The following is a 27,067-nucleotide window of genomic DNA, read 5'->3' on the forward strand; positions in this document are numbered from 1 at the left end:
GCCAAATTGCAAAATCCGGCTCTGTAACAGGTTCGTAAACGTGACTTCGTAAATGGATAAAAAAAAGACTTGTGACAAAATATTATCTCGAGGAAACTATTACTATGAGATAAAATATGATAGAATACATTTGTATCTGCACCGCACAAATGAGATGTAAATGAGTTGGCTTGTTGTTCCTGCTGACTCTTAAATATTTAAAAAAATATTTAAAAAAATATTTAATTATAATTATCTGAATAACTCACAAAACTTTTTAATAACACTTCATAATTCTTTATACAAAATACAAACAATTCCATACATGATTCCATAACAAGAACATTGTCCAATTTATCTTCGATAAATTTCTCGAGTTAAGTACATGGTATAAAAATGATTAATTACAATTAACTAAATGACTCATAAATCTTTTCAATTGCACTTCATAACTCTTCATACAAAATACAAACAATTTAAAAAAATAATTCTTTAAATTGGCATAGTACTCAGGTCAAGTACATGCAAATTCCTACGTCATATTAGGAGCGAATTAAGACATCGGTGGAAACTAGCTATGGAAGGTATCTATTTTCAATGCGTTCCACATATTCATTGCCAGTACTGAAAATCTATAATATACGTGACATGAACTATATATTTTCAGTATTAGCAATGAATTTCGGAACGCAACCTTTTATTATATATATATATATATATATATATATATATATATATATATATACAAGGTGATTCAGAACAACCCCATGTCCTTGCAAGGACGTACTCCTGAATTAATTCTGAGAGACGATTTTTCCTCTACAAAAATTTTGTCCGACGCTTACATTTTAAATTATAAAAGAAAAAAGTTAGCGAATAACAAGACGCGTACGGAAGGTAGGCAGGGACGGCACAACTCACCGTCCGACGCAGGCGATTACTGTAGAGCGTTCGCTGTGTCGATGTGTTTACCAAATGCGATAGTATGCACCTATGCGATTTCTCACTTTCTCTCTCTCTCTCTCTCTCTCTCTCTCTCTCTCTCATTCATTCACTTACCTTGTAGATATCTCTATGATATCTTTATACTGTAGCTTGACGAATGAATTTCATTGTGGATGAACGATGCCCCATGTGACAAATTTACACACACACACACACACACACACACACACACACACACACACACACACACACACACACACACATGCGATGATGGTATTTGGCGAGTGTCAAGGGCAATATCACGTTGCTGTGAGGAGATACATCGAATTATACCCAAACCGAGCAAAACATCCAAGACCTAGTGTTATACTTGAAGCGGCTCAAAGATTAGATGAAACCGTAAGCGTGTTATCAAAAAGAAAGGACACTGGCAGACATCGTGTTGCAAGAAATTTACGAAACGTGGAAACAATCCTTCGTGCTATTGAGCAAGAACCTGAAATTAGTATTCGGGACATTGCTCGAGAGCACGAATTATCTTATTCCACCGTCCAAAGAATATTCAAGAATATTCAAAGAAAAAAAATTATATACCTATTATTATACTCGCGTGCAACATTTGCGACAAGAAGACTATCCTCGGAGCAAGAGATTCTGCGAGAATTTCCTAAGAAGAGTACACGAAGATCGAGAATTTCCTTCTCGTGTAATATTCAGTGATGAATCGCTGTTCACACGAGAAGAAATTTTAAATTCGCATAATATGCATATGTGGGACGACGAGAATCCTCGAGCGATACGACTCAGAAATTATCAAATTCGTTGGAAACTAAACGTCTGGGCTGGGATTATAGGTACAAAAATATTGGGTCCAGTTATTCTTCCAGAAAGATTAAATAGCGCATCATATTTGGAATTTTTATCAGAAAATCTGCCGGACTTTTTGGAAGAGATGCCATTATTAAACAGAAATAAAATTATATTTCAACAGGACGGTGCTGGTCCACATAACGCCAGAATAGTCACAGACTTTTTAAATCAGCAATTTCCTGGTCGTTGGATGGGCCGGTATGGACCGATACGTTGGCCTGCAAGATCCCCAGACCTCAATCCATTAGATTTTTTCTTGGGGATACTGCAAGAAAATCATTTACATACAGCTTCCCGAGAATATCGAAGAACTAAATAACAAACTTCACCATGCCATTTGGTCAATCGACAACGAAGTTATGGAGAAAACCCAAGAAAATTTACTGAAACGCATGAAAGCTTGCATCAGAATGGACGGCGGACATTTCGAACATTTATTATGAAAAGAAAAGAAGTCTTCTATAATAATTTATCTGCCCTTTTCAAGGCAACCAAATTATTTCGAGGGACATTCTCTTCGAGTTCACAAATTATTAAAAAAAAATCAAATTATTAACAAAAAATCAAATCAATTATGTTCGACAGGTGGACATTACCTGCCGATATTATCTATCGAACTTATCTATTATTACTTGGTATTACGAAGCGTTCGAAGCGTTTCACTATCGGTCATTAACGCGCTGCATCATGATAATAAGCTGACTTATCGATCTGATTTACATTATATTAGATCGATAAGTTAGATCGTTATTATCCTTGCAAGGACGTACTCCTGAATTAATTCTGAGACGATTTTTCCTCTACGAAAATTATATATATATTGTAAGAATTAGACGACCGTAAGCAGTCATGAAAGAGATTCGGAATATAAACAGCTAACAGAGAGGAGCCGTCGTGATCGTGTAGACTAAGTGTCGGATTGGTAGACGAGGGATCCCGAATTCAAATCCAGTCGGTCTCCGTTAATTTTTTCCGAATCTAATAGATATCTTTCAATATATACATATATATATATATATATATATATATATATATATACCCAGCAAAATGTTAGCAGAATGTCGGCAAATTGGCAACAGATTTAATCAGAAAATGTTAGCAGACTGAAGTTCCATTCTGCTTACATTCTGTTGACAGAACTTGTTGACATTCTATGTCAACAGACTGGCAGCAGAAATTGAGCAGATTCTGTCATCAAATTGTGTCGCGCAGATCCTGCTTTCGCTTTCTGACAATAACCTGCAGCAAGATCTGTTCAATTTTTGTTGCCAATTTGTTACAGAATGTCAATAGATTCTGTCAGGTTTCTGGCAGCAGTTTGCTAACATTGTCAGATATTATAGAATCTGTTAACAATCTGTTGCCTTTCTAGCATCAAAAATTTATAACAGACTTTGCGCATAATCTGTCTTTTCAGGATATATATATGGATCATCTCACCTCATCTAAACTTTTTAATTTAGTCAAATTCTAATAATCAATTTGAGACAGTAAAGATTTCATCGACTCATTCATCTCAACTTCCAATTAAGAAACTACTAATTATGCTACCTTTGCACAGTCAATTTACTGCAGCCATTTAAAATAAAAATTCATAGGGCAGAGCTGATCTTATATTATAATCAAAAGGCCATGTTTTTATTAAACATGTGAATCTATTAAATTTGCTGAGTTACTTAAATTAATTTATCAAATAATTTTCACTTTATTATTTTAATAATGTTTAATGCCAACACTATTAATAAATCTATACTTATATTAACATTTTATTATTACATCAATAATAATTTCTCCTTTAACTAATTAAAATACATTATTCAAATATTATAAATCTTATTATAATCAATAAATTATTACATTTTTCCTAAAAAATTCAAATCTTATAAATATTTTTCAATTTATATTATCCAACTATTTTAATTAAATTTATAGTTCATCACATAAATTATAAATCCAGCCAAAAATTATCTATATTTAAATAAAATAATTCATAAAAACAACAATACAATAAAATTATACAATTTAATATAATAAATTAATTAAAATCTATTTTATTCTACTATATAATTAAATTTATCATCTCACACATTTTTACAGCCAAATAAAAATTAAATTTATTCAAAAAGAACTAGATATCTTTAAAATTGACTAAAATCTCTTCTCTAAAAAGTTATTAATAATAATTATTTCACATTAACTATCATACTCTTTCTAGCTCTTCTAAATTCGAGAATACTTTTATAAATAATAAAAACATAAATTATTAATCCCTGATATAAAAGGTAAAATAAATAAAATTATTTTCTTCATATTGAATCTTTTTCATTTATATTACTTAACTTTATAATTATAAAAAAATTATTTCTTCATTTATTACTGTAACCCCTAAACAAATATAATTTTATTTACCAATAAATAACTACTTATTATCCTTAAAAAATTAATTTTTAAATTTAGAATTTAAATTTTATCTTCTTGAATTTAATAATATATTCCAACAAATTTCTTTAATAAAATTTTATCTAAATACATTTTTCAATATATTTACTATGTTACGACTTCTCTCACTCATGAATTAATGAGAATGACAGGCAATTTGTACACATTATAAATCTATTATCATTAATAAAATTATATTAAATTTACAATTAAATTCTTCTTCAATCAATTATTAAAAATTAATATTCGAATGATCTACTAAATTGTAACTCATTTTAAGTCCTATCTAAACTACATTTTGATTTGAATTCAAATTAAATACTAAAAATTTTTCAATTATTAATCTAATAATATAATTTTAAAACAACACTATATAAATTTTATAAACAATTCATCCTATCATGGATTATCAATTTACATAACAAGTTCCTCTAATTAATTATAACACCGCCAAATTTAATAATTTTAATGATTTCACATTTAATCACTAGTCCCTTAATATTTTTATTTTGAATAATAGAGTATCTAATCCTAATTTTTCAATCTTCCATTAAATAAATTATATTTTTAATAAATTTACTTCATTAACTTAAATTAATTATTTCACCAAATAAATTAAAATAAAAAATAAATTCATCTCACATTAAAATATAATATACTCCTTTCTTATTTAATAATAAATTAATTTAATTTATTCAAAATAATAGTATAACCGCAACTGCTGGCACTTTTATTACCTTTATCAATAAAAATTACTAATATTAACTTCCTAAATAACTTTTCAAATTAAATATAAACCTCTTTTCAAAATAATTATTATTTAAATAATATACTTTATTTTAAATTCCCAACTAAAAACTTTATATATACTTTCATTTTTAAAATAAATTTACTAAATATAAATTAAATCTTAATAGATTTTTTTTTCACTTTCATATAAATAATTTTTAGCACTTTTACATCTCTAAACTAACTTTGTCATAACTAATATTTATTTTCAATTAAAATTTCACTTATATTTTCTCTAGCTCCACAAAAAAAATATATCAACTAATAAATTTTATAATAATAAATTTTATAATAATTTATAAATCTTTTTATTGTAAATAAAATATTTTATTTAAACTAAATTAATAATTATTAATTATACTAATAAAAATAAATTTTTTAATATAAAAAATTATAATAAAATTATATTATAATTTATTTTTAATTTTAATATAAAATAATTTTAATATTAAATTTTTCTGCAAATAATTAAAAGAAAATTTATCTCTTAAATATTATTTTACTTATAATATTATATATAATATTTCTTTATAAAATATTTATATATATATAAATATTTTATATGCTATATAAAACTGATTGAAAAATTAAAATTCTTTTATGAAATATCTTAATATAAATTGAAGAAATCTTAGCTTACATAAAATACTGATATACAAAATGATACATAATATTATATTATATAATATACAATATATATATATATATATATATATATATATATATATATATATACTCATTACATATCCCGCCATTATATAGCCAAACCTGAAAAGACAGATTATGCGACAGATTATAAAGTCTGTTATAAATTTCTGATGTGTATATATATATATATATATATATATATATATATATATATATACATATTAGGTGTACAAAAAAGTTCTGAGCTTTAGATTTCATACAACCGAAATAACAATTTAAATTTTATATATCTTCCCGCCCTTTTGCGATTTTAAAGCGTTGACATTTGGCCTTCTAAAATGCCATACAGTTTGGCGTTTGATGCACATAACCTCAAAAATCAATACTGTTCACGATGGCAATAATAAAAGAGCATATTCGATTTTCCATCCACTTCGTGTTTCATCTGAAGAAAAATGCTGCTGAAGCCACTGCAATGATTTGTGCATATGGAGAGAACGCTGTAAGTCATACTGCATGTAAAAGATGTCAAAAATTTCGCCAAGGAGATTTCAGTCTTGAAGATGAACCGCGTACTAAATGCCCTCAAAAGATTGAAACGGACGAATTGCAAGCACTGCTGGATATAAACTCTGTGCAAACTGAAAAGGAGCTTGCAGAACAGCTTGGCGTTACGCAGCAAACCATTTCCGTACGTTTACATACGATGGAAAAGGTTCAGAAGGAAGGCAGATGGGTTCCGCATGAATTGTCCGAAGACAACAAAAATCGTCATCGTGACACTGCACTCACTTTGCTTTCAAAGTTCCGGAAAAAAGATTTTCTGCACAAAATCATTACAGGCAATGAAAAGTGGATTCTTTATGATAACCCTAAACATAGAAAATCATAGGTTGACCCTGGTCAACCTTCGACATCGACGCCAAAGCCCAATATCCATGCCAAGAAGGTTTTGCATCTGGTGGGATTGAAAAGGTGTGTTGTATTACGAGTTGTTACAACCAGGTGAAACAATCACGGCAGACCGCTACTAACAACAATTGACCAATTTGAGCAATGTATTAAAAGAAAAGATGCCATTTACTGGCCAAGGATGTCGTAAAGTGATCTTGTTTCATGACAATGCTCGACCACATGTTGCGAAAGCGACTCAGGACCATATCTTTGCGTTAGGCTAGGAACTTCTCTCGCACGCGGCGTATAGCTCAGACATGGCGCCTTCCGATTACTATCTATTCCTGTCGCTGCAGCATCATTTGGCTAATACACATTTCGTGAGATTTGAAGAGATACGAAAATGCATTGATGACTTTATCGCTTCGAAGCCGGTGAGCTTCTATCGTCAAGGAATTCGCAAGCTATCCGAAAGATGGCAAAAAGTCGTTGATGCAAACGAGGAATATTTCGCCGATTAATATTTTTTTGTTTGTTTTTGAATAAAGATTGAATTTTACAAAAAAAAGCTCAGAACTTTTTTGTACACCTAATATATATATATTACTCATCGTATATATTTTATTTATTTCTACTTCACAATCAATACACAATACACAATCAATCACAATCAAGAGTCCACAAACTCAAGTAGTTTCACAAGTTTTTAGTTATGCTCCCAACTTCTACTTGGAGTGCTAATATGGTACCAAAAATATTTAATTCTTCTCCAAATTTTACACTTTATGCTGATAACTTTTACTAGTAATTCAAGAACGATTCAAGAATGATTTAAACGTTTTACTAGTTTCTTAAAAGTTTCAAAATATTATTATTTTGAAATACAAATTGATCTGATGAAAGAAGATTTCAGAAATTATAATCTTATATTATTGATATATAGTCTTAATATTATTGATGAAAGATAAATAAATAAATGAATAATATGACTCTGTTGCTTGATTATCATAAATGTAATAACATTTAATTTACATTTAATTACATTAATTTATATATATTAATTTATATATATATATATATATATATATATATATATATATATATATATATTGCGCTGTTTGCAGTGCGCAATTTACATTTTTTATTACAAATTGAAAAATATGACATACGTTTCGACTCTAGTTTGAATCATCCTCAGTGTATACAAAAATGAAAAATAAAATAAAAATATAAAAATAAGGATAAGATACCGGATTCATCCGACGTGCTCACTAACGTTGATTTCGTTGCCTGAATTATGATCATCATCCGAATAAAACACGCGCAGGAGTGCAGCATGGTTCGTACCGAGCAGCACGCCACACAACGCGTCCATATGCCTCGAGCATAAGGCAAGTGACTGAACGTGGTGATTCTATGAGTCAACAGCGTGTCATCAAAACAAAGCCAAAATTACAGCCTGCTCAAGAAATGCGTGGTGTAAGAATTCAATATCCGACTGTGAATTCAAGCAATTATTCTGTCTCTTAATAAAAAGCATTTCTGAGATTAGTCGTTTTTGCAAGTTACGTTCACAGTCTAATACTTTCACATCATTCCAGTCAAATTCATGATCGCAATCTAATCTATGTTCGTTAATGACTGAATGTATGTTCGTGTTCCTTCCATATGACTCTGGTGTTCATGCAGTCTCGTTTTTAATTGTCTCACTGTTTGTCCGACATCGCACGCATCGCAATTGCCGCAGCAGATCTTGTACATTTCTTTTGGAATGTGCTGGTAGAGCGTCCTTATGAATCCTGATCATGCCTCTCAACTTGTTCATATTAAAGTACGCGGATTTTGCGTTAAAATCATCAATAATTTTTTTGAGTTTAGTCGCAATTTCCAGAACAAAGGGTAAAGTGAACCATTTTATTCCTTGTGATTGCGTTGTTGCATTCGACATTCTTGATTTATTTTCTTGTCTGAATAACATTTTTAATCTCGAATGGATATTATCAAAGATAAAGCTGAGGTAATCATTCAATAACAGAGTCTTAATCACTAAATTCAAGTTTTTTTGATGGTGTTTCGGGTGGGACAATAACATAAGAACGCTCTATCGACGAGTCCAGCAATAGTGCCTCTTTTTGGGCGAGAGGGTGCTGGGATAAAAATTGAGCTACCTTCCCACATTGTGAAAATGTTGAATGTGGGTTTATGAAACCGATCAATCTCGATGTTCTTATTAACAACTTTTAAGGTCAAGTTGAGAAAATTCAACTCGCTCCCCTCCACCTCAACAGTGAATTGCAATCTAGGGTGGTACGAGTTGAACCTTCCAAGCATCTCATCAATCAATCGAGAAGGAATGGCCATTGCAATGTCATCAACATATTTATAGAAAAAAGCCAAATGCGCCCTGACAAGCACGCTCTTCTCCAAATTTCTTAATACTGTAAGAATTAGACGACCGTAAGCGGTCATGAAAAAGATTCGGAATATAAACAGCTAACAGAGAGGAGCCGTCGTGATCGTGCAGACTAAGTGTCGGATTGGTAGACGAGGGATCCCGAGTTCAAATCCAGTCGGTCTCCGTTAATTTTTTCCGAATCTAATAAATATCTTTCAATACTAAATCGGCTATGATCGGAGACAATGAGGAATCCATGGGTGTTCCAAAGGTTTGCTTGTAGATTACATTGTCAAACGTAAAAAAGATAGAATTTAGGACAAACGAGACCGCATTTAAAATTTCCCCTTAGGGATGTCGCAATTCTTCGAGATGTCTCCCCAGCGCTTTGCAATGCTGTCGATTGATAGATCGATAGGAATATTGGTGAACAAAGAGATCGCATCGAAAGACACAAGTGTATGGTCATCATTCAATTGCATGCCAGACAACTCATTGGCCAGTTTAAAACTATTTTCTACATGTGTTAAAGGCTTTGGGATACTTCTTGATAGGAGTTTATTCAAGAAGGATGCCAAGTTGTACAGAGGACTATCAATCGACAAGACAATAATTCGGAGGGAGCATCCCTATTTATGTATTTTTGGGAGCTCGTGTCTCTAAACAAGAACATTGCAACAACGCTTCAAGTAAAGGCTGGGGTTAAAGACACTATAAGAGCCACGACTCTGATCCGCCATGTTTTGGCTAAATTCTATGAGAAAGAAAGAAATATACATCACCTCACTCTAACCAATAACGTGTTTTGATAAGAGTGAAAGAAATATACACTATCTCACTTTAACCAACAGCGATATTTTTTACTTTGTATGTATATTGATTTAAGAATATTTTGTATGTGTATTAAATATGTGAAAAGCGTGATAATATATTATTAAATAATAGATACTAAAATTGCAAAATATAGTCATAAACTAATTAATTGTGATAAATCAATACAAAAAATGAATGGATGTTCATTTTTTTACTTAAATTTTATTTTATATTGTAATAAAGTTTGTTTATAATAATAATAAATATGTATAATAATCCTTTCTAGAAAAAGACATGACATTGATACTTGCATTCCTTCCAAATTTCTTCGAAATTTATTGTTGACGCTTTTCTGCGATGGATTCTCTCACTCCGCTAATTTTATGAATCGCTGTCATTGATTTCACAGAGAATCGTTTTGACAATTGTATATCAAAAAGTTAAAAATATTATAGTGTAACAGTAATATAATAGTATTATATTAATTTTTGCTCTTGTGTTGAAAAAGATAAATAGCGAAAAAAAAGATAAATAAATAAATAGTAATAAATTTAAAATCGTTAATATTAAAGGATATATATTAATAAATACAATATATTAATAAATTGGTAATATAATTATGTAAAATAAAATTTTATAAATATACACATTTTATTATCTTTAAAACGCTTATGTTTTTAAATTATAATATTACAATTTAAGATTAATGTAGTTAATGTATTTGAAAATAAGTGGGAATAGCCAAAAAATGGTGGATCAATCAAAAGTTGCTTGCTTTTCGTGAGTCTCTTATTATGCGTTCTGATATTCACTGCCAGTACTGAAAATCTATAATATACGTGACCTGATCTATATATTTTCAGTACTGGCTGGTGAATATCGGAACGCAGCCTATAATGTTCTCTATTCTTGTTCATCAAGAAACAAGATTGTCGCCCGTGAGTCAATAGTCTGTTATAGATAGAGATATAGGTTATTTGGTATACTTTTTAAGTTAGCTCGGCAAGTTTAGAAAGTTAAACTTTATCAAGCCTTCATAAAATAATCATTATAATAATAATAATAATAATAATAAATGAATTATGGATATACAAACAATAAATACTCGAAGAAAGATATTGAATCAAGTAATTTGCAGCATTTTAGTAGAGTGTGGTTATGATATATGTGAGAAACAAGTACTAGAAACGCTTACTGAGATGTTACAATCATGTAAGAATTAAATTTAGACTTTTTAAAATAACTAATCTAAAATTTTATGTAAATTCTATTTGTGCTATATAATTTTATCTAACAAGTAAATTAAAGTCACCTATCATTCAGCAACCAAGGTTTCAAGAAAAAAAATAAATTCGACTCTTTAAAATATTCTGTTTAAAAAGAAGAAATATTGATAATTTTAAATTGAATATTATATATAAAAAATAATTTCAACATTTATATGAAATTTATCTAGAAAAAGAAAAAAATTTGATCAAGTATTAAGAAAATTGTAAAAGAATTATAAAAGAAAGATATTGCTAGGGTTTAAATATTATATTATTATCATTTATTTATGTGAAATATTTAAAATATTAATATATTATAGTTTGACTATAATTAAAATTTTTATAATACATAAATTTTTTAAATAAAACTTTTATTGTATAATTTATTTTATATTTATCAATTTGTTATTAATTATATTATTTATATATTAGTTATGCTATTTATTATACTATTCTCATGAAAAGAAAGTTAAATTTTATATTAAAATATAAACTCTAACTTGCTTAAGTTTTTACTTTTTATAATTAGATCTTAAAGAAATAATTTTAAATTAAAAAATAATTCGATATAAAATATCTATATATTGTATTCTTTTTATATATGGATTACAGTTATCATAGAAGTTGGAGCTTCAGGGAGAAATTACTGTGAACTTTCTGGAAGAACAGAACCTCTTATAGCAGATGTGATATTGGCATTAATTAATATGGGCATAAAATTAGATAACATAGAGACTTATGCAAAACGACAAAATAGAACAATCTTGCCAGTGCTTCAACAACAGACACAAGCAAAACAATTAAATATCTTACAAGCTGGTGTTAAGCAAAGCCATCCATCACATATACCAAATTATTTACCAGCGTTTCCTGATCCACATGCATATATTAGAACTCCGGTAAATATTTATTGATTATAAATATTTAAAAATTATTATATTTATATATATATATATATCATCAAATATATATATATATATATATATCATATCATATCATATATACATACATACAAATATAATAATTTTATTTTTAAAAATAAGATAAGAAGAGAGTTACAATATACATAAAACTAATTTAATAATGAAAATGCTATAGACACATAAGCAACCAGTAACAGAATATGAAGCAATCAGAGAAAAGGTAGCAACTCAGAAACGAGATATCGAAAGAGCTTTAACAAGATTTATTGCCAAAACAGGAGAAACACATAGTTTATTCCTCACAGAAGATAACAGCATGTTTCCTTGTAAAGAGATATTTCTTATATTCAATAAATATTTTAATGAAGCAATAATGCAAAAATGTTTATATGTATAACACTGTTTTATATATATATATATATATATATATATATATATATATATATATATATATTCGTTTTTAGTAATATCTTGTAAACCACAATTTCCGAGTTATATTTCTGCTCTTCTACCTCAAGATCAAATATTCGAACCAGATTCAGATTTTCAGTTTGATTCAAACCCAATGAAAAAGAAAAAAGAGCAACGAAATGAAGAGGTAGAAGAAGGTAAACTTTTTATACATGAAGAAACATTTAAATAATATATATAATTTGATTAAAATTAATAAATATAATATAATTTAATTAAAATATCATAAATCTTTGTAGACAATCAAACAAAAAACGAAAATATAGAGCAAAATGGTGAAGCTTCTACTCAGCAAGATGTCATAGATAATCCATATTTAAGACCTGGAAAAATTCCTAAAAATAAAATGTCAGGTACAACAATAGCTATACAGCATTCTGTTAAAAAAGAGTCACTTGAATCATGAATACCATGATATACTAATATTAATTAACTCTCAATATACACATCTAGGCCAAATATATTTGTATATTGATATACCTTTTCAAGATTTTTTTCAAGTTTATTTAAAATTTTTTTTTTTCTTACACAGAATTTTATTTTTGAATATATCAAAGCAGTGTTCCTCCTTTACAAAAATTCAAAGTCATGCTTAAAAATTTTAGGTAGTTTAGAAGTTATTTCTTCTGATATATTTTGACAAAATGAATATTTTATATAAAATATATTAATACAAAATATAAAATAATTTCTAAATTAACTATTTTTAAGTATAATTTTAGAATAATTCTTTTTGTAGAAGAATAACTCCAATTAATTAATGTATCATGTAAAATATAGTATTTTATATAAAAAGCGATTCATGTGGTCTTGGCATCTCCAACTTAATACAAATTTTTTTAATAAAAATATTTCTCCTTCAAAATCTTATATATTTTATAAGATCATATCTTGAATATTTTCTCTTATTATTTGGTATTTTAAATATTTATTAACTAAAATCATTATATATAGAATAATTTTTGAGTCAGTTATAGCTAAGTTGTGATTATTAAGGTAGATAAATTGAGACTAAGTAATTTTCTATCTGTAAGAAGTTTTCTATCATTTTGTGATTTTCACAATATTTGATGAGAAAATAGTAAAGATCTGTACAAACAAATAAGTTCAGCATTATTATTATATAACTTAATATTATTATTCATGTTAAGAGAGTGGCAAAAAATTTGAAAATTGTATTGAATAAATGGTACTAATAACAGTGAAATGACGCGTTATCTTAATTTAATTGCTTATGAAAGATCCGTAAATTATGAGACATACTTTGTATATAATTATAATTTACTCATATATAATTATAATTTATATATGAAATAAGTTTTAAAAAGTTTTTATTCATAATGTTATATGTTCTTAGCACTCGTCTATTCTGAGAACGTTCCACGGGATATCATACAAGTATAGTCGAGATATTCTTCGAACATTCGAAATACGTACTGCGATATACTGTGAATATAATGTATTTAGATCTACCACTCACTAACCTAATCCCTAGTATATATTGGAGAATATCTCGCAGTATCGTCATAGGATGAAAATGATTTAAGAACAGTATATCATGTAGGGCATGCATAAGGCATGCATAAGTATCCCAGATAGCCATATAGATCGTGAAAAAATCTATAATATATGTGACACCTCTTACAGAAAATAAGTAAAAAAAATGAGAGAAAGCACAGAGAAAAATGAAACATTTTTTATTTTGTATCATTGCATGTTTTTAAAACGGTCATCCATCCTATTTGAGATCCTGCTCGATGCTGCTTAACTTCTATAATGGGATGAAACCTGCAACTAAAATGATGATATAAGTGAACACGGAATTTTGACATAAAATATGATAGATCCGGTTAATGAATGTTACTATATTGTCATATAAATAGTCTTAATTTTAAAATCTCGATTGCATATGTAATTCTTGTGAATAATTTAATTACATATATAAATCCGTGAATTTAAATTATGTTTAATAAGAATCATTTTTATTATGAAAATTGTTTAATTGTTTAAATTGTTAAATATATTTTGTTTATTTATTTATGAATTTGTCAATAATTGTATTAAATATGGGAAAAATTTTCTTATTTATATATTATAGTTAATTAAGAAAGATAGTAATTAATAATGTTATTTCATTATTTATTCATTAAAAATAATTTAAAAATGACGCTTAAATGACAATGTATTTATGAAAATATTTCATGACAAATATCCGTTCATTTTACATTGTTTATATTTTTAATATACTGATAAAAAAATGATCTTAAATCATCGTCATAATGATGTTATTTTGCTACTTAGAATACATAGATTTTATACGAATAATCTTAGTATATTCGATATGATCACAGTCAGTATAAATCACATTCAGTATAAATACAGAATATTCGTATGATATCATGTGCTGCTGGGGTATATTCGGTATATTCTGAAGATGAGCTTAAGAATATACGAGAAATGATACATCATCAAGATGTCATATGAATGTTCTGTAGTATATCAGGTAATAGTACGTATGCCCACAGTACTTTCAGTACGAGTGTAGAATATTCGAATAATATCATGTGCTATTAGGGATATTCTATGTGTTTTATGTAGAGTTCTATAAACTATGAGAATTTTAAATTTTTATTGTATACAAGTCTATATTTTATTTGTTTTATATCAGCGAATAAAAATTAAATAATAAGTTATATTTTTATTATATACATAATGTTACATAGTCCCTAATAACACTTATCTATTCTGAGAATGTTTCACGGGATATCATACAAGTATATTCGAGATATTCTTCGAACATTCGACATACGTACTGTGATATACTGTGAATATAATGTACTTAGATCGTTACTACCGCTCACTAACCTAATCCGTGGTATGTACTGGAAAATATTCCGCAGTATGACTATAGGATGAAAATGATTTAAAAATAGTATATCATGTACGGCATGCATAAGTATTCCAGACAGCATATAGATCGTGAAAATCTATAATATACGTGACACCCACGGAAAAAATAAGTAAAAAAAATGAGAAAAAGTGATGAAACATCTTTTATCCTGTATCCGCATGTTTTGTCCTGTCTCCGCATGTTTTTAAAACGGCCTACCCATCCTACTTGGGATCCTATTCGATGCTGCATAACTTTTGTATTAAGATCTCTAACGAAACATGATATCATATGGATATTCTGTATTCATACGGAATATACGATAATCATCGATAATATACAAAAAAAATTCATAATATCTCTGCATAATATCATTTCTCGTATATTTTCAGGATATACTCAGAAAATAACAAATAAACTTTGCTACTTATATTGTATGTACTCTGAATATATGTAATATACTCAGAATATTTGTGTAATATTGTCATGTCTCGCGCGTTTCCGATTTCTAGGGATTTTGAATTGAAAATGGCGATTCGTTTCCTACATTAAATTTACTCTAAAAATACGTCCCCATGAGAAAAGAAATAACGAAACGGAATAGTAACGAAAAGGAAACATGGTGGAGGGGGAGGCTAATCAATCGAAATGATTCCATTCCGTTTTTTCATGACTGGGTTTCCCATGGCAAACATTTAACGGAACGGATTTATTATGGAATACGTGAATTTAACCTGTTATCGGATACATCATTGGATGGCCCGATGTAAAGTCATTTTAACCATTCTCTTCACCCGAGAAGACATAAAAAAAAGCAACTTTTGCATAATATGGTAATATTTTATATATATATGATATTATAACATAATATTAATTATATATAATATTAAATATTATGATATTAAAATATTTTATCTAAATAAACTAAGACTCGATACTCTTGCGTCAACGTTATTTTGGCTTTAATCGAGACGTAAAACTTTAAATTTATTGTACCTTGTAAAGCAAAAACACTTAAGTAAACACTTAAAGTATTTTAATTTGTTTATCTTATTAAGATTAATATAAAATATTTTAGATTACGCTTTTGCTTTGATACAACAAGATTTAAAACTGTAAGTTTTTCACAAACTTGTACCAAAGCAAAAGCGTAACCTAATTGCTTTATATTAATCTTATCTAATAAGATAAACAGATTAAAATACTTTAAGTGTTTTTGCTTTAGTACAATAAATTTAAATATTAATAAGATGATTCTCGGTATTAGATATGAAATAGTAAAATAAGAATCAGTGCTGTTTACGATGCGCAATTTACATTCTTTATTACAAATTAAAAAAATATAACGAAATATAATTAAGAAAATATATGTTTCGACTCTAGTTTGAGTCATCCTTAATGTATAGAAAAATAAAAAATAAAGATAAGATACCGTGTTCATCCGACGTGCTCACTAACGTTAATTTTGCTAACTCAAATTATGATCATATTGTCATTCTTAAAGAGATAGGACAGTCTTTAATTTGTCAATTATCGGATGAACACGGTTCACACAAACCGAACAAAGCACGTGCAGGAGTGCAGCACGGTTCGCACCGAGCACACCAATAACGCGTCTGCACGCCTCCAGGCAGTGACTGAACACGGTGATTCTATAAGTCAACAACTTGTCATCAAAGCCGTTACAGCTTGCTCAAGACAGAAATGTATGCGTGGTGCAAGAATTTAATATCAGACTGTGAATTCAAACAATTATTCTGTCTCTTAATAAAAAGCATCTCTGAGATCAGTATTAGCTGTTTCTGCAAATTACGTTCACAGTCTAATATTTTCACACCGTTCCAGTTAAATTCATGATCGTAATCCAATTTATGTTCGATAATGACTGAATGTATGTTCGTGTTTCTATGACTCTGGTGTTCATGCAGTCTCGTTTTTAATTGTCTCATTGTTTGTCCGACATAGCACGTATCACAGCTGCCGCAGCAGATCTTGTACACTACATTCTTTTGGAATGTGCTGGTAGAGCGTCCTTATGAACGCTGATCATGCCTCTCAACTTATTCATATTGAAGTATGCGGATTTTGCATTAAAATCATCGACAGTTTTTTTGAGTTTAGTCGCAATTTCCGGAACAAAGAGTAAAGTGAATTTGTTCCTTGTGATTGCACTGTTGCATTTGACATTCTTGATCTGTCTTTTCGTCTGAATAAAGTTTTTAGTCTTGAATGGATATTATCAAAAATAAAGTTGAGAGGATAATCATTCATTAACAGAGTCGTAATTACTAAATTCAAGTTTTTTTGGTGGTATTTCGGGTGAGACAATAAGAACGCTCTGTCGACGAGTCCAGCAATAGTGCCTCTTTTTTGGGCGAGAGGATGCTGGAAGTGAAAATTGAGGTACCTTCCCGAAAATATGGGTTTATGAAACCAATCGATCTCGACGTTCTTATTAACAACTTTTAAGATCAAATCGAGAAAATTTAACTCGCTCCCCCTCACCTCAGCAGTAAATTGCAATCTAAGATGGTACGAGTTGAACCTTCCAAGAATCTCATCAATTAATCGGGAAGGAATGACCATTGCAATGTCATCACATATCTATAAAAAAATGATAAATGTGCCCTCCTTAAGCACGTGCTCCTCCAAATCTCTTAATACTAAATCAGTTATGATCGAGGAACCCATGGGTATTCCAAAAGTTTGCTTATAGATTACATTGTCAAATGTAAAAAAGGTAGAATTTAAGACAAACGAGACTGCACTTAAAAATTCGTCCTTAGAGATGTCGCAATTCTTCGAGATGTCTCCCCAGCTTAGCAATACTGTCAATCGATAGCAACATTGGTGAACAAAGAGATCACATCGAAAGAAACAAATATGTGGTCATCAGTCAATTGTATGCCAGACAATTCGTTAGCAAGTTTAAAACTATTTTCTACATGTGTTGAAGGCTTTGGAATACTTCTTGACAAAAGTTTATTTAAGAAAGGTGCCAGATTGTAAAGAAGACTATCAATTGACGAGACAATTATTCGGAGGGGGCATCCCCGTTTATATATTTTAGGGAGCTCGTAAGCCTGGGGAGAATCCCGTCGGTATAGTAGAGGTGTTTGTACAAAGTATCAGATATGTAATTAGAGTTCTTTCAGGTTTTGAGAATATCTCGCAACTTGCCAGTAATAGTCTTCGTAGGGTCTTTCGTGATCACGCTATAAGTCTCAGTATCATGTAACATATCTGTCATCTTCGTAAAGTAACTGTTCTTATCTAACGCAACGGTGACATTACCTTTATCTGTTCGGGTAAATATGATGTCAGGATGGTTGCGTATAAATTGTTGTGTGGATTTTATAATAGGGATAATCTGGTGTTAATGCTGATTTTTTGGGAGTGTATAGAGAGATTATTGATAGATATTAATCTATTCCTCAAGTTCAAGCGTGCTTCAGAAAACTTCTGGATGTTATTTTCGATGTTCTTAATGAATTCAAAGATGATTTTTTTCCGAATTGTACGAAGGTAAGGCGAAATTTTCGTCAAGTTGAAGCAAACACTGGACTTCTTGAGGGACATAAACGTTGGACATATTAAGAAATCACCTTTCTCTCAAAGTAATATTATATATATATATATATATATATATATATATATTGTTACGTCCAGCCCAAGGTAATTATTTTTTTTTTTTTGGAAAATGGATAGGCTAGGAAGGACGCTCCAAATACCCTCTCGCAGGCGCACTGAGGCGTTCCTACGAGTCGGACGCACTGTGCAGATCCACGAGTGCGAGTCAACGTCTTGAAAAAGACGCTATGACTTCGACTGCGTGACGTGCGTCCGTCGGTCCGTAATTTAGGCAAGAGAATTTAATCTCTTTTGCCAGGGACAAAACCATGTGCGAATCTTGGGATAGCGGGGAATGAAAGAGGGAGGAAATAACTAAACGATAAATAATTTGAATTTTACATATAATTGATAATTTTAAAAACGATTACAAATTTAACTAACTACAAGATCCGCGTCATTATTTCTTGTGTTGAAGCTTAAGGTATATTTACATTTGATCAATAAAAAAAAGGTGTTACAAATGTTCTTTTTTGTGTTCGAGATGAGTAAAGGAACGGAGATTTATATATACGGAAATTCATATAATATAAATATTCTAGAAAATTTACGGATGTATTATTTAATTTTCATATATAAATTCGATTATATTTGTATGTTTATCTACATTCTAATTATTCTTATCTTACGTTGTTTAATATATTTAAATCTATATTTTGAATTTCTTATCTTACGTTGTTTAATATATTAAAAGATATTTATTAAATTCGGAAAAAATTAACGGAGACCGACTGGATTTGAACTCGGGATCCCTCGTCTACCAATCCGACACTTAGTCTGCACGACCACGACGGCTCCTCTCTGTTAGCTGTTTATATTTCGAATCTCTTCTTGACCGCTTACAATCGTCTAATTCTTACAGCTCGGCCATTCTGGTATTACATTCGTCCCGAATGTACCGAGTCTTCATCTACCGGAATTTTATTCGAAACTTGGAGCCTCTGCTCCCGAATTCGTTCACTTTTTGAATGATCGACATTGGAGTACTTTTACTCCACGACTTTTTCCGTTCACTTTTGAACGATCGACACGACATTGGAGTATTTTAACTCCACGACTTTTTCCGTTCACTTTTGAACGATCGACACGACATTGGAGTATTTTAACTCCCCGACTTTTTCCGTTCATTTTTTGAACGATCGACACGACATTGGAGTATTTAACTCCCCGACTTGGTTCATTTCGAACAACACACAAACGACACACACACACACAAAATCGACTGAATTCTCCCTGTCAGGTAACATAGGCTGTATCCTCTCTGAGGTAACATGGGCTGAATCCCACTTCTGAGATTGAAAGATATTTACTAGATTCGGAAAAAATTAACGGAGACCGACTGGATTTGAACTCGGGATCCCTCGTCTACCAATCCGACACTTAGTCTGCACGACCACGACGGCTCCTCTCTCTTAGCTGTTTATATTCCGAATCTTTTCCATGACCGCTTACGGTCGTCTAATTCTTACAATATTTAAATTTATATTTTGATATCTGTGTGTGGTTGTTTCGGAGAGGAGGTCGGATTTCTGATAGTGAGGTCTAGGGGAGAAGGGGAAGGAGTCCGGAGTTCGCAGAACGTTCAAAGATTCCTTAGTGCGGAAATCTGGATATTGGAAATTTGTGTCATGGCGCTCTGGGAAGAGTGCGCTGAAATCTGGGGATGACCCAGATTCGGATGATCTAATCGGGGAATAGGACGGAGGAGACATGCACAGTGAATAGAGTCTTGTGCTGGAACAACTCGTGGTTTCTTCAGTACGTGTAAAAACCTCGGATGTTCTAGGTGAGAGGTAATTGGCTGATCGACGAGCTCGCTTATTGCAACGATAACGAAGTCTCTATAGGGCTCGCCTCCGTCTCTGAGCGTCGAAAAGAGAGGATGATGTAGATCTCACTAGAAGAAATGGATTAGTTGAAATATGGGAAGGAAATGTCATTGATCGTAAACCTTAAGGTTATCTCTGAAATATTTCAGGAAACCGAGAGATCCGACGGAGGAGAGAAATGAAGAAAGGAAAGAGAAAATTGTAAGAGAGAAAAAAAAGAATAGATTTCCCGAATTATTTGATGGCCATGAACCTGCTGAGTGTTCCACAACGCATAGGGAGTCAGAGAGGTTCGACGGCCGAAGCAAATAGAGAAGAAGCAGATTTTGCCGAATTTTTCGGCGGCTATGAACCTGCTGAGTGCTCCGCAACGCATAGGGAGCCCGAGAGGTCCGACGGCTGAAGCAAAGAAAAACAGAAAAGAAAAAGAAAAAGGGAGTAAAAGTGTAAGGAGAACGGCAGAAGATAGAAAGGATGTAAGGGAGAAATGAAAAAATATAAGGAGAAGAGACCCAAAAAATTATTATTAGAGAATTTTACTATGTGTAGTCAAACTTATTGTTATTGTTATTCTGGAATGCCGGAGACTTGGGACTTGTGAAATGATGAAGATGGAACCGGTGTCGCCAGGAAACTTGGTCACTTGTACTTGGTGAAAAAATATATTTCGACTGACACCGACTGATTGAATTACTGACGGACTGAAACTGTTCTGATCGCATGAAAAAAAGAAGTAGCAGTGCCCGTGCCGTGCCTTTAAGGGTACTATATATATATATATATATATATGATTTCGTTGAGGAAAACATCTATACACATGTTGTTTTTCCGCGATTAGGATAATAGGGATTATCCGCTTAGCCAAATTCTAATAACTGACCCCCGGAAGAGATCAGTTGCATAACCGTCGCGATCTAACAGCATAACAGAACATGTGTCACTCGTTTATCCATTTAATTAAATTCTAATAACTGATACCCGAAAGAGAAGAATCGTGCAGTCGTCACGACGTAACATATATATATTGTGCGAAAGTTGCTTTTTTTGGATGTTTTCTCGAATGAAGAAAATGGTTAAAGTGGCTTTATGTTGGGCCGTCCAACGATATATCCAATAACAGGTTAAATTCACGTATTCCGTAATAAATTCATTCCGTTAAATGTTTGTCATAGGGAACCCGGTCATGAAAAAACGGAACGGAATCATTCTGATTGGTTAGCCCCCTACCATGTTTCCTTTCCATTATTATTTCGTTCCGCTATTTCCTTGCCCATGGGGACGCATCCTACTCTTGCAATTTCTATATCGACTGAATTCACCGGAATGCATTCGCGATGAGAACTCGACTTTACCCGATCTCCCGTACCTCGGAAATGAGCGTTGCTCTTTATTTATTTCGAGGCTACCATAGACCTTATATGTATGGATTGGTAATACAGATATGATTATGTCCGTGGGAGATTGGAGAGAGAAACTCTCTTTTTCTAAAAGTGTCTGGAAATATGTTTGCGCTTGCTTGACATATACTATACATTAATGCATTCTTATTGGTGTATATTTGTATGCAAGTTAAAGGAAAGTTTGAGATTATTTGTACATTAATCGTATTTGCAGAATATCACATCATATTTCTAAGAAAAAATAATGGTTTGAACATTAGGTTCGTGTTGCTTAGAATTTTCAATATTTAAAGCAGGATAGATATATTTGTGAGCGATGGAAGTGAGTGATGGAAAAAGAAAGAACAAGAAGTTTAAATGAAATAAGTATAAACAACACGCCTATGAACCGCCTATTTATAAAAAACCATTTATTATTAGTTTCAAAACATTTTTTGTTAATATATTGTTGTTTAAAATAATTATTAAATTATTAAATAATTATTAAATATCTATCATATTTTTCCGAAAACTCGCATTTTTAAAAAGAAAATTATTCTTTTATATTTTTTTATTATTTAAAAAACAAATGTATTGTATGTCATATATATATATATATAATAAAACAAAATTGGAAACGATATTAAAACCAAAATTTAAGTATGCAGCAAGTGTATCATGCATGATTCATTAAATATTATAATTTTTATTTTACTTTATTTTTTATTATTTTAGAAGTTACTTATTATTTTAGAATTACGGTAAAAATAACTTTGATATAGAATTACATATCGTTTATTTTAAAACTTTTTCCACATATTAATCTGAAAGTTTTATCCAATATGTTTTTTTATTTTTTTTATATATTTTTTATTTTATTGCATTTTATATGTTTGACTATGAAGTCTTTCGTTTTTTATTACAATATATATTGTTTTTGATCATATTATTATATTAATCTGCCATATGCTTTGAACTCATACACAATACATATTTCCGGATTTTAAGAGAAAGAAGTATTAAAAAATATGTTTCTTTGTCTAACCTTCCGCGGAAGTGTTTCTTATGCAGAAATTATAGCAATTGCCAGTCCATATCTATAAGATCTGGAGGTTACCTACGCAGCAATACCCCTGGGAAGCCGAGAGCGTGGGGGGAGGGGAATAGAGCCTATCAGGAGGAAAGGATTAACAAAATAATTGCGCAATTTTGGGTACTACTTTTATTCATCATTAAAGATGTAAACGCTTAGTGATATAATAAGAATAATATAATTAAGCGTTGTTATCTGGGATAAACACAAGGTCGATGACTTTGTCCATCATATATATTCCGTTTTCCTCTGTTATTACGACTAAAAATCGATTTATTTCTTGAGGAGGGGCGGTATCTGGAATAAGAACGCTTATTGGCTCTTGCGGTATACTGTCCAGGATTGGTGGATTTTCGATTTTCGTAAGTTGATTTCTTTAATAGACGTGCCTCGTTGTTGGTTCCTGTTCATCAAAGCTTCATCCTGTTGATTATTTTCAGTTATTAATGTTTCACAATTGCTGGCGGGTGAAATAGATTCTATTAGTTCAAAAATCGTTTTATTGAAATTTTCTTCGTTGGTATCGAAATTGATATCGAGAATAGCGAATTTTTCTGCCTCCTCTATTGTAAGGAGAGGCGACTTAAATGCAGATGTAGGAAAAATGATGTAATCCTGCGAACAGTCTGAAGGAATTTCTTTCGGGGCTGTTTCGATCAAATGATTTATTTTTTCGGGCGCCCTTATCCGTATGCGCGTTGGGAAGATTCATTTAAACTCAGCACGGCTTCTGGCTGTCTGACCCCGTAAATCTTTTGAATTTCTTCCTCGTCCGCGACCTCATGGCATCTAATATGCCAATAAATTAGGAATCGAATAGTTTATATTTTATAAAGACATAAATCTTTACCTTGACTGTTGGTATAAACTTTATAAATTTATCAGCTATCTTTAGCTTAATTATGTCCGCGTAGGCCAGTTAATACTGCCAGCCAAGTTTAATGCAAAGTTTAATTGTATCAAGAAGTAATCTTAAAACATAATAATCTTCAAAACATAATCAACTAAATCCTACTGAAAGAAAAGAACCTTCTTTCGTATATATCAATTTTCTTAAATTTCCAAATCCCTTTACAAGATAGAATAGTTTTAATGGGGTTACCTTGAGGGTCAAAATACCGAAAAATCAGATTTAATTTACCCAATAATTTCCTTAGTAATTTGCAAAAACCGTTTTCATAAAATTCCTACCATTAGTTCCTTAATATCAAATTACTTTCAAGAAATTGAATCATTATAACTGAAAGAAATTTCTTCCAAATACCCGGCCTGAGAAGGTCCACAATTTCAATGGCGCCTGGCGTTAGTCATCCGAAAGGATTGTCTCCTAAATTCTAATAGTAGTGGGTTGACGCTCACTTGAACATATATCATGAAGTAATTGACAAATGGTTCCATAAGAAGTTGATAAGTTGTTTACAATATTCCCAATTGAACAAGAAATGGACATGTAGTTAGTATCTTAATCGTTTTCTATTGTCATCGCCTTTTATTTATTTAACACATGATTTGTTAACAAATTTTAATTGAACAGAATGTGCTAGGATTTTTAAGGATAATTAAGCAGGGTACGAGAGTTCATCGCGTTGAGATGCATCCTCAATGCTCCCTTATATCGTACGGAACTTTATTTCTTTTTATGAAAAAAAGCGGCTTGCGATCTCGTCGACGCTTAAGGTGGACAGGGAATCTCCCTCACGTACGGGGGTCACTACCAGAGAAACGCTCCCTTTTCTGCGCAGAGCATTAGTAGTAGAAGAAAGAAAAGATAGAGAAAGAGAGAGAAGTTTATGTAATTAAAGATAAAAGGAAAGTATTGGGAACGTGCGCAGGAACTGTTCAATATTAACGTAACATTTTCCTCTATTCATTAATTGATTTCGCGGTGCGATGGCAACAGTTGCAAGTTGTGTTAGTTTCGAGATTTAAGATTCTCCGTAAGGGTAGTATGGTCGCTCAAGATTCACTACCCGATAAATGGTTCTAAAATCCTTTATTATACATGCAAAATACAATTTCGATTTTCGGTACAATATTTGAAACATATGCAATCGCATTGAGTGTATTATTCGTATTGAGTGTATACTATTTCTCGAATAATCGGATGCATTATAATGCGTATTAATTTGTGAATGATACAGAGTTCAGACAGACTATTAATAATTTACGAAAAATTACAGAATTGTCTTGACAAAGCTGTTTGAAGGAGGCCTGTTACGATGGGTGCACCCAGCGAGAACCAATCGATACTCACAAAAAATATTCTGAAGACTTTACGGAAGCGCGCACTCTTTGTTCAATAAAATTCACACAGAGTTTAAATTAACGAAATGGAGATTATTCGATACGGAGATGTTACGGAGATGCGCACTCTTTAATGAATAAATTTAACTACTCTAATATTCGCACAGAATATAAGATTCTTAAAAATTTATCGATACGGAGATGTTACGAAGATGCGCACTCTTTAATTAATAAATTGACTGCTTTGCGCTCCTTAGATAGCCCTTATATACTTTCAGATTGCGTTAGGCATTCCAGTGTTATATAAACCGAAGTGTTATATAAACTAACATGACTCTGAATTATTTTTCCAGGAATCAAATGTAAACAAACGTGACTCCGAATTATTTTTTCAAATGTAAACAAATATGCTCGTTCGGCATATCAAAAGAAAACGGAGTCCGTAATTTGATATCATGGATGCCATCTTTAAGAGAGAAATTGTTTTAAATTCTTTTAAAGCAATTCGTGCATACACACACACGCACACACACACACACACACACACACACACACACACACACACACACACACACACACACATATGCACGAATATATATATATGTGTGTGTGTGTGTGTGACGTGGCGCTTTACAGCTGCCGGTCATAAGGGGCGTAAGCCCCGACCGCGGGGGAGGTTGACTTGGATTCGCGTCCGATAGGGTAAGGAAGGTGGACGATTATTATTTGACCAGCGGGCCTGTTGTCACGGTTGCGTGCGGTGTGATTATTTTCTAGGGCGCGGAGTGATGGCTATCTTCTGTGTGTATTCTGCGCTCACCGACAGGGGAGGGTCAGCATGGCGAATGCACAGATGCAGGAGGACGGCGGAGGAAGGAATAGCATGGAAGCATGATAACACACAGGTCATATTGTCCCTTTCGCATTTACATCAACGGGAATGGAAGTGTTGTTGTTCATTGCCGCTCTTTTCTAGCTGAGGAAATTATCATTGCCGATAGAGAGGCGAGCGGGGCGAGGACGGGGAAAGCGCCATCCCACAGAACAAAGCGTGGAGGACTCCGATTACGAGACGTCCTGACGAGGCTCCAGAAGGACCGGCAACCGGTGAGGATACCGAGTTAACGGAATGAGATGTAAGAATCTCATAGCCGGCGGAGCCAGGAAACCGAAAGACGTAATCGCAGATGCCGCTGCCTTTTGAGTTTCCCGCGAAGACTTCGCGGTGCACAGTCGATTAAGGTCACGCGATTAGCCGATTTTCGGCCAATAGGAAATTGCGAGAGGGCGACAGCGATCACCTGCGTGTGTCTGCGAGGGCACGGAAAGCCCACTTATCGTAGTGCACTCTGATAATGTTGTGGTTTCGGAGGATCGATCAGGGAGTCGGCGTTCAGAAGCACTGACACTTTATTTGTTTTTTCAATAAATTTTATTAAATAATACAGTTTGTCCTTATTAATTCGGACTGTGACAGACGGTCAGACAAAATATTGGCAAGTTCCCCCTCCTAGTACCGGTCTCCCGTTTTTATTCTGTTCCAGGCGGCCGATTCTTGCAGCGTAGTC

General features: G+C 31.6%; 1 protein-coding gene and 2 long non-coding RNA genes across 5 annotated transcripts in view; 2 read left to right on the plus strand and 1 right to left on the minus strand.

The window, feature by feature from the left end:
* Nucleotides 1–27,067, plus strand: part of LOC148934581 (uncharacterized) — a 65,807-nt gene that overhangs the window by 4,795 nt on the left and 33,945 nt on the right. For 2 of the 3 annotated variants that reach the window (XR_016141269.1, XR_016141271.1), the window contains exon 2: nt 26,277–26,944. The exons of the other annotated variant lie outside the window; for it this stretch is intronic. This is a non-coding gene — a long non-coding RNA (uncharacterized LOC148934581). Of the gene's footprint in view, nt 1–26,276; nt 26,945–27,067 lie in introns of those variants that run through there. 3 annotated transcript variants of the gene reach the window in all.
* Taf8 (TBP-associated factor 8) lies at nt 10,717–13,641 on the plus strand. Its single transcript, XM_089084621.1, has 5 exons — nt 10,717–10,984; nt 11,653–11,939; nt 12,139–12,289; nt 12,428–12,571; nt 12,674–13,641. The coding sequence occupies exons 1-5, from the start codon at nt 10,855–10,857 to the stop codon at nt 12,838–12,840; spliced, it is 879 nt and encodes a 292-aa protein (XP_088940747.1). The 5' UTR covers nt 10,717–10,854; the 3' UTR covers nt 12,841–13,641.
* LOC148934582 (uncharacterized) lies at nt 14,110–15,538 on the minus strand. The gene is made up of 2 exons (XR_016141273.1): nt 15,300–15,538; nt 14,110–14,228 (listed from the first exon to the last, which is right to left on the minus strand). It is a non-coding gene; the product is annotated as an uncharacterized LOC148934582 (long non-coding RNA).

This window comes from Pogonomyrmex barbatus, unplaced genomic scaffold (genome assembly GCF_055798465.1).
Source record: "Pogonomyrmex barbatus isolate J1 unplaced genomic scaffold, ASM5579846v1 scaffold9, whole genome shotgun sequence".
Lineage (NCBI taxonomy): Eukaryota > Metazoa > Arthropoda > Insecta > Hymenoptera > Formicidae > Pogonomyrmex > Pogonomyrmex barbatus.

Excerpts from the sequence above, each read along its gene's own strand:
- Taf8 (XM_089084621.1), top strand. The coding sequence starts at position 10,855 with ATGGATATACAAACAATAAATACTCGAAGAAAGATATTGAATCAAGTA. Across the intron at positions 12,290-12,427 it reads AGATAACAGCATGTTTCCTT|TAATATCTTGTAAACCACAA; the intron begins GTAAAGAGATAT and ends ATTCGTTTTTAG. Across the intron at positions 12,572-12,673 it reads AAATGAAGAGGTAGAAGAAG|ACAATCAAACAAAAAACGAA; the intron begins GTAAACTTTTTA and ends AAATCTTTGTAG.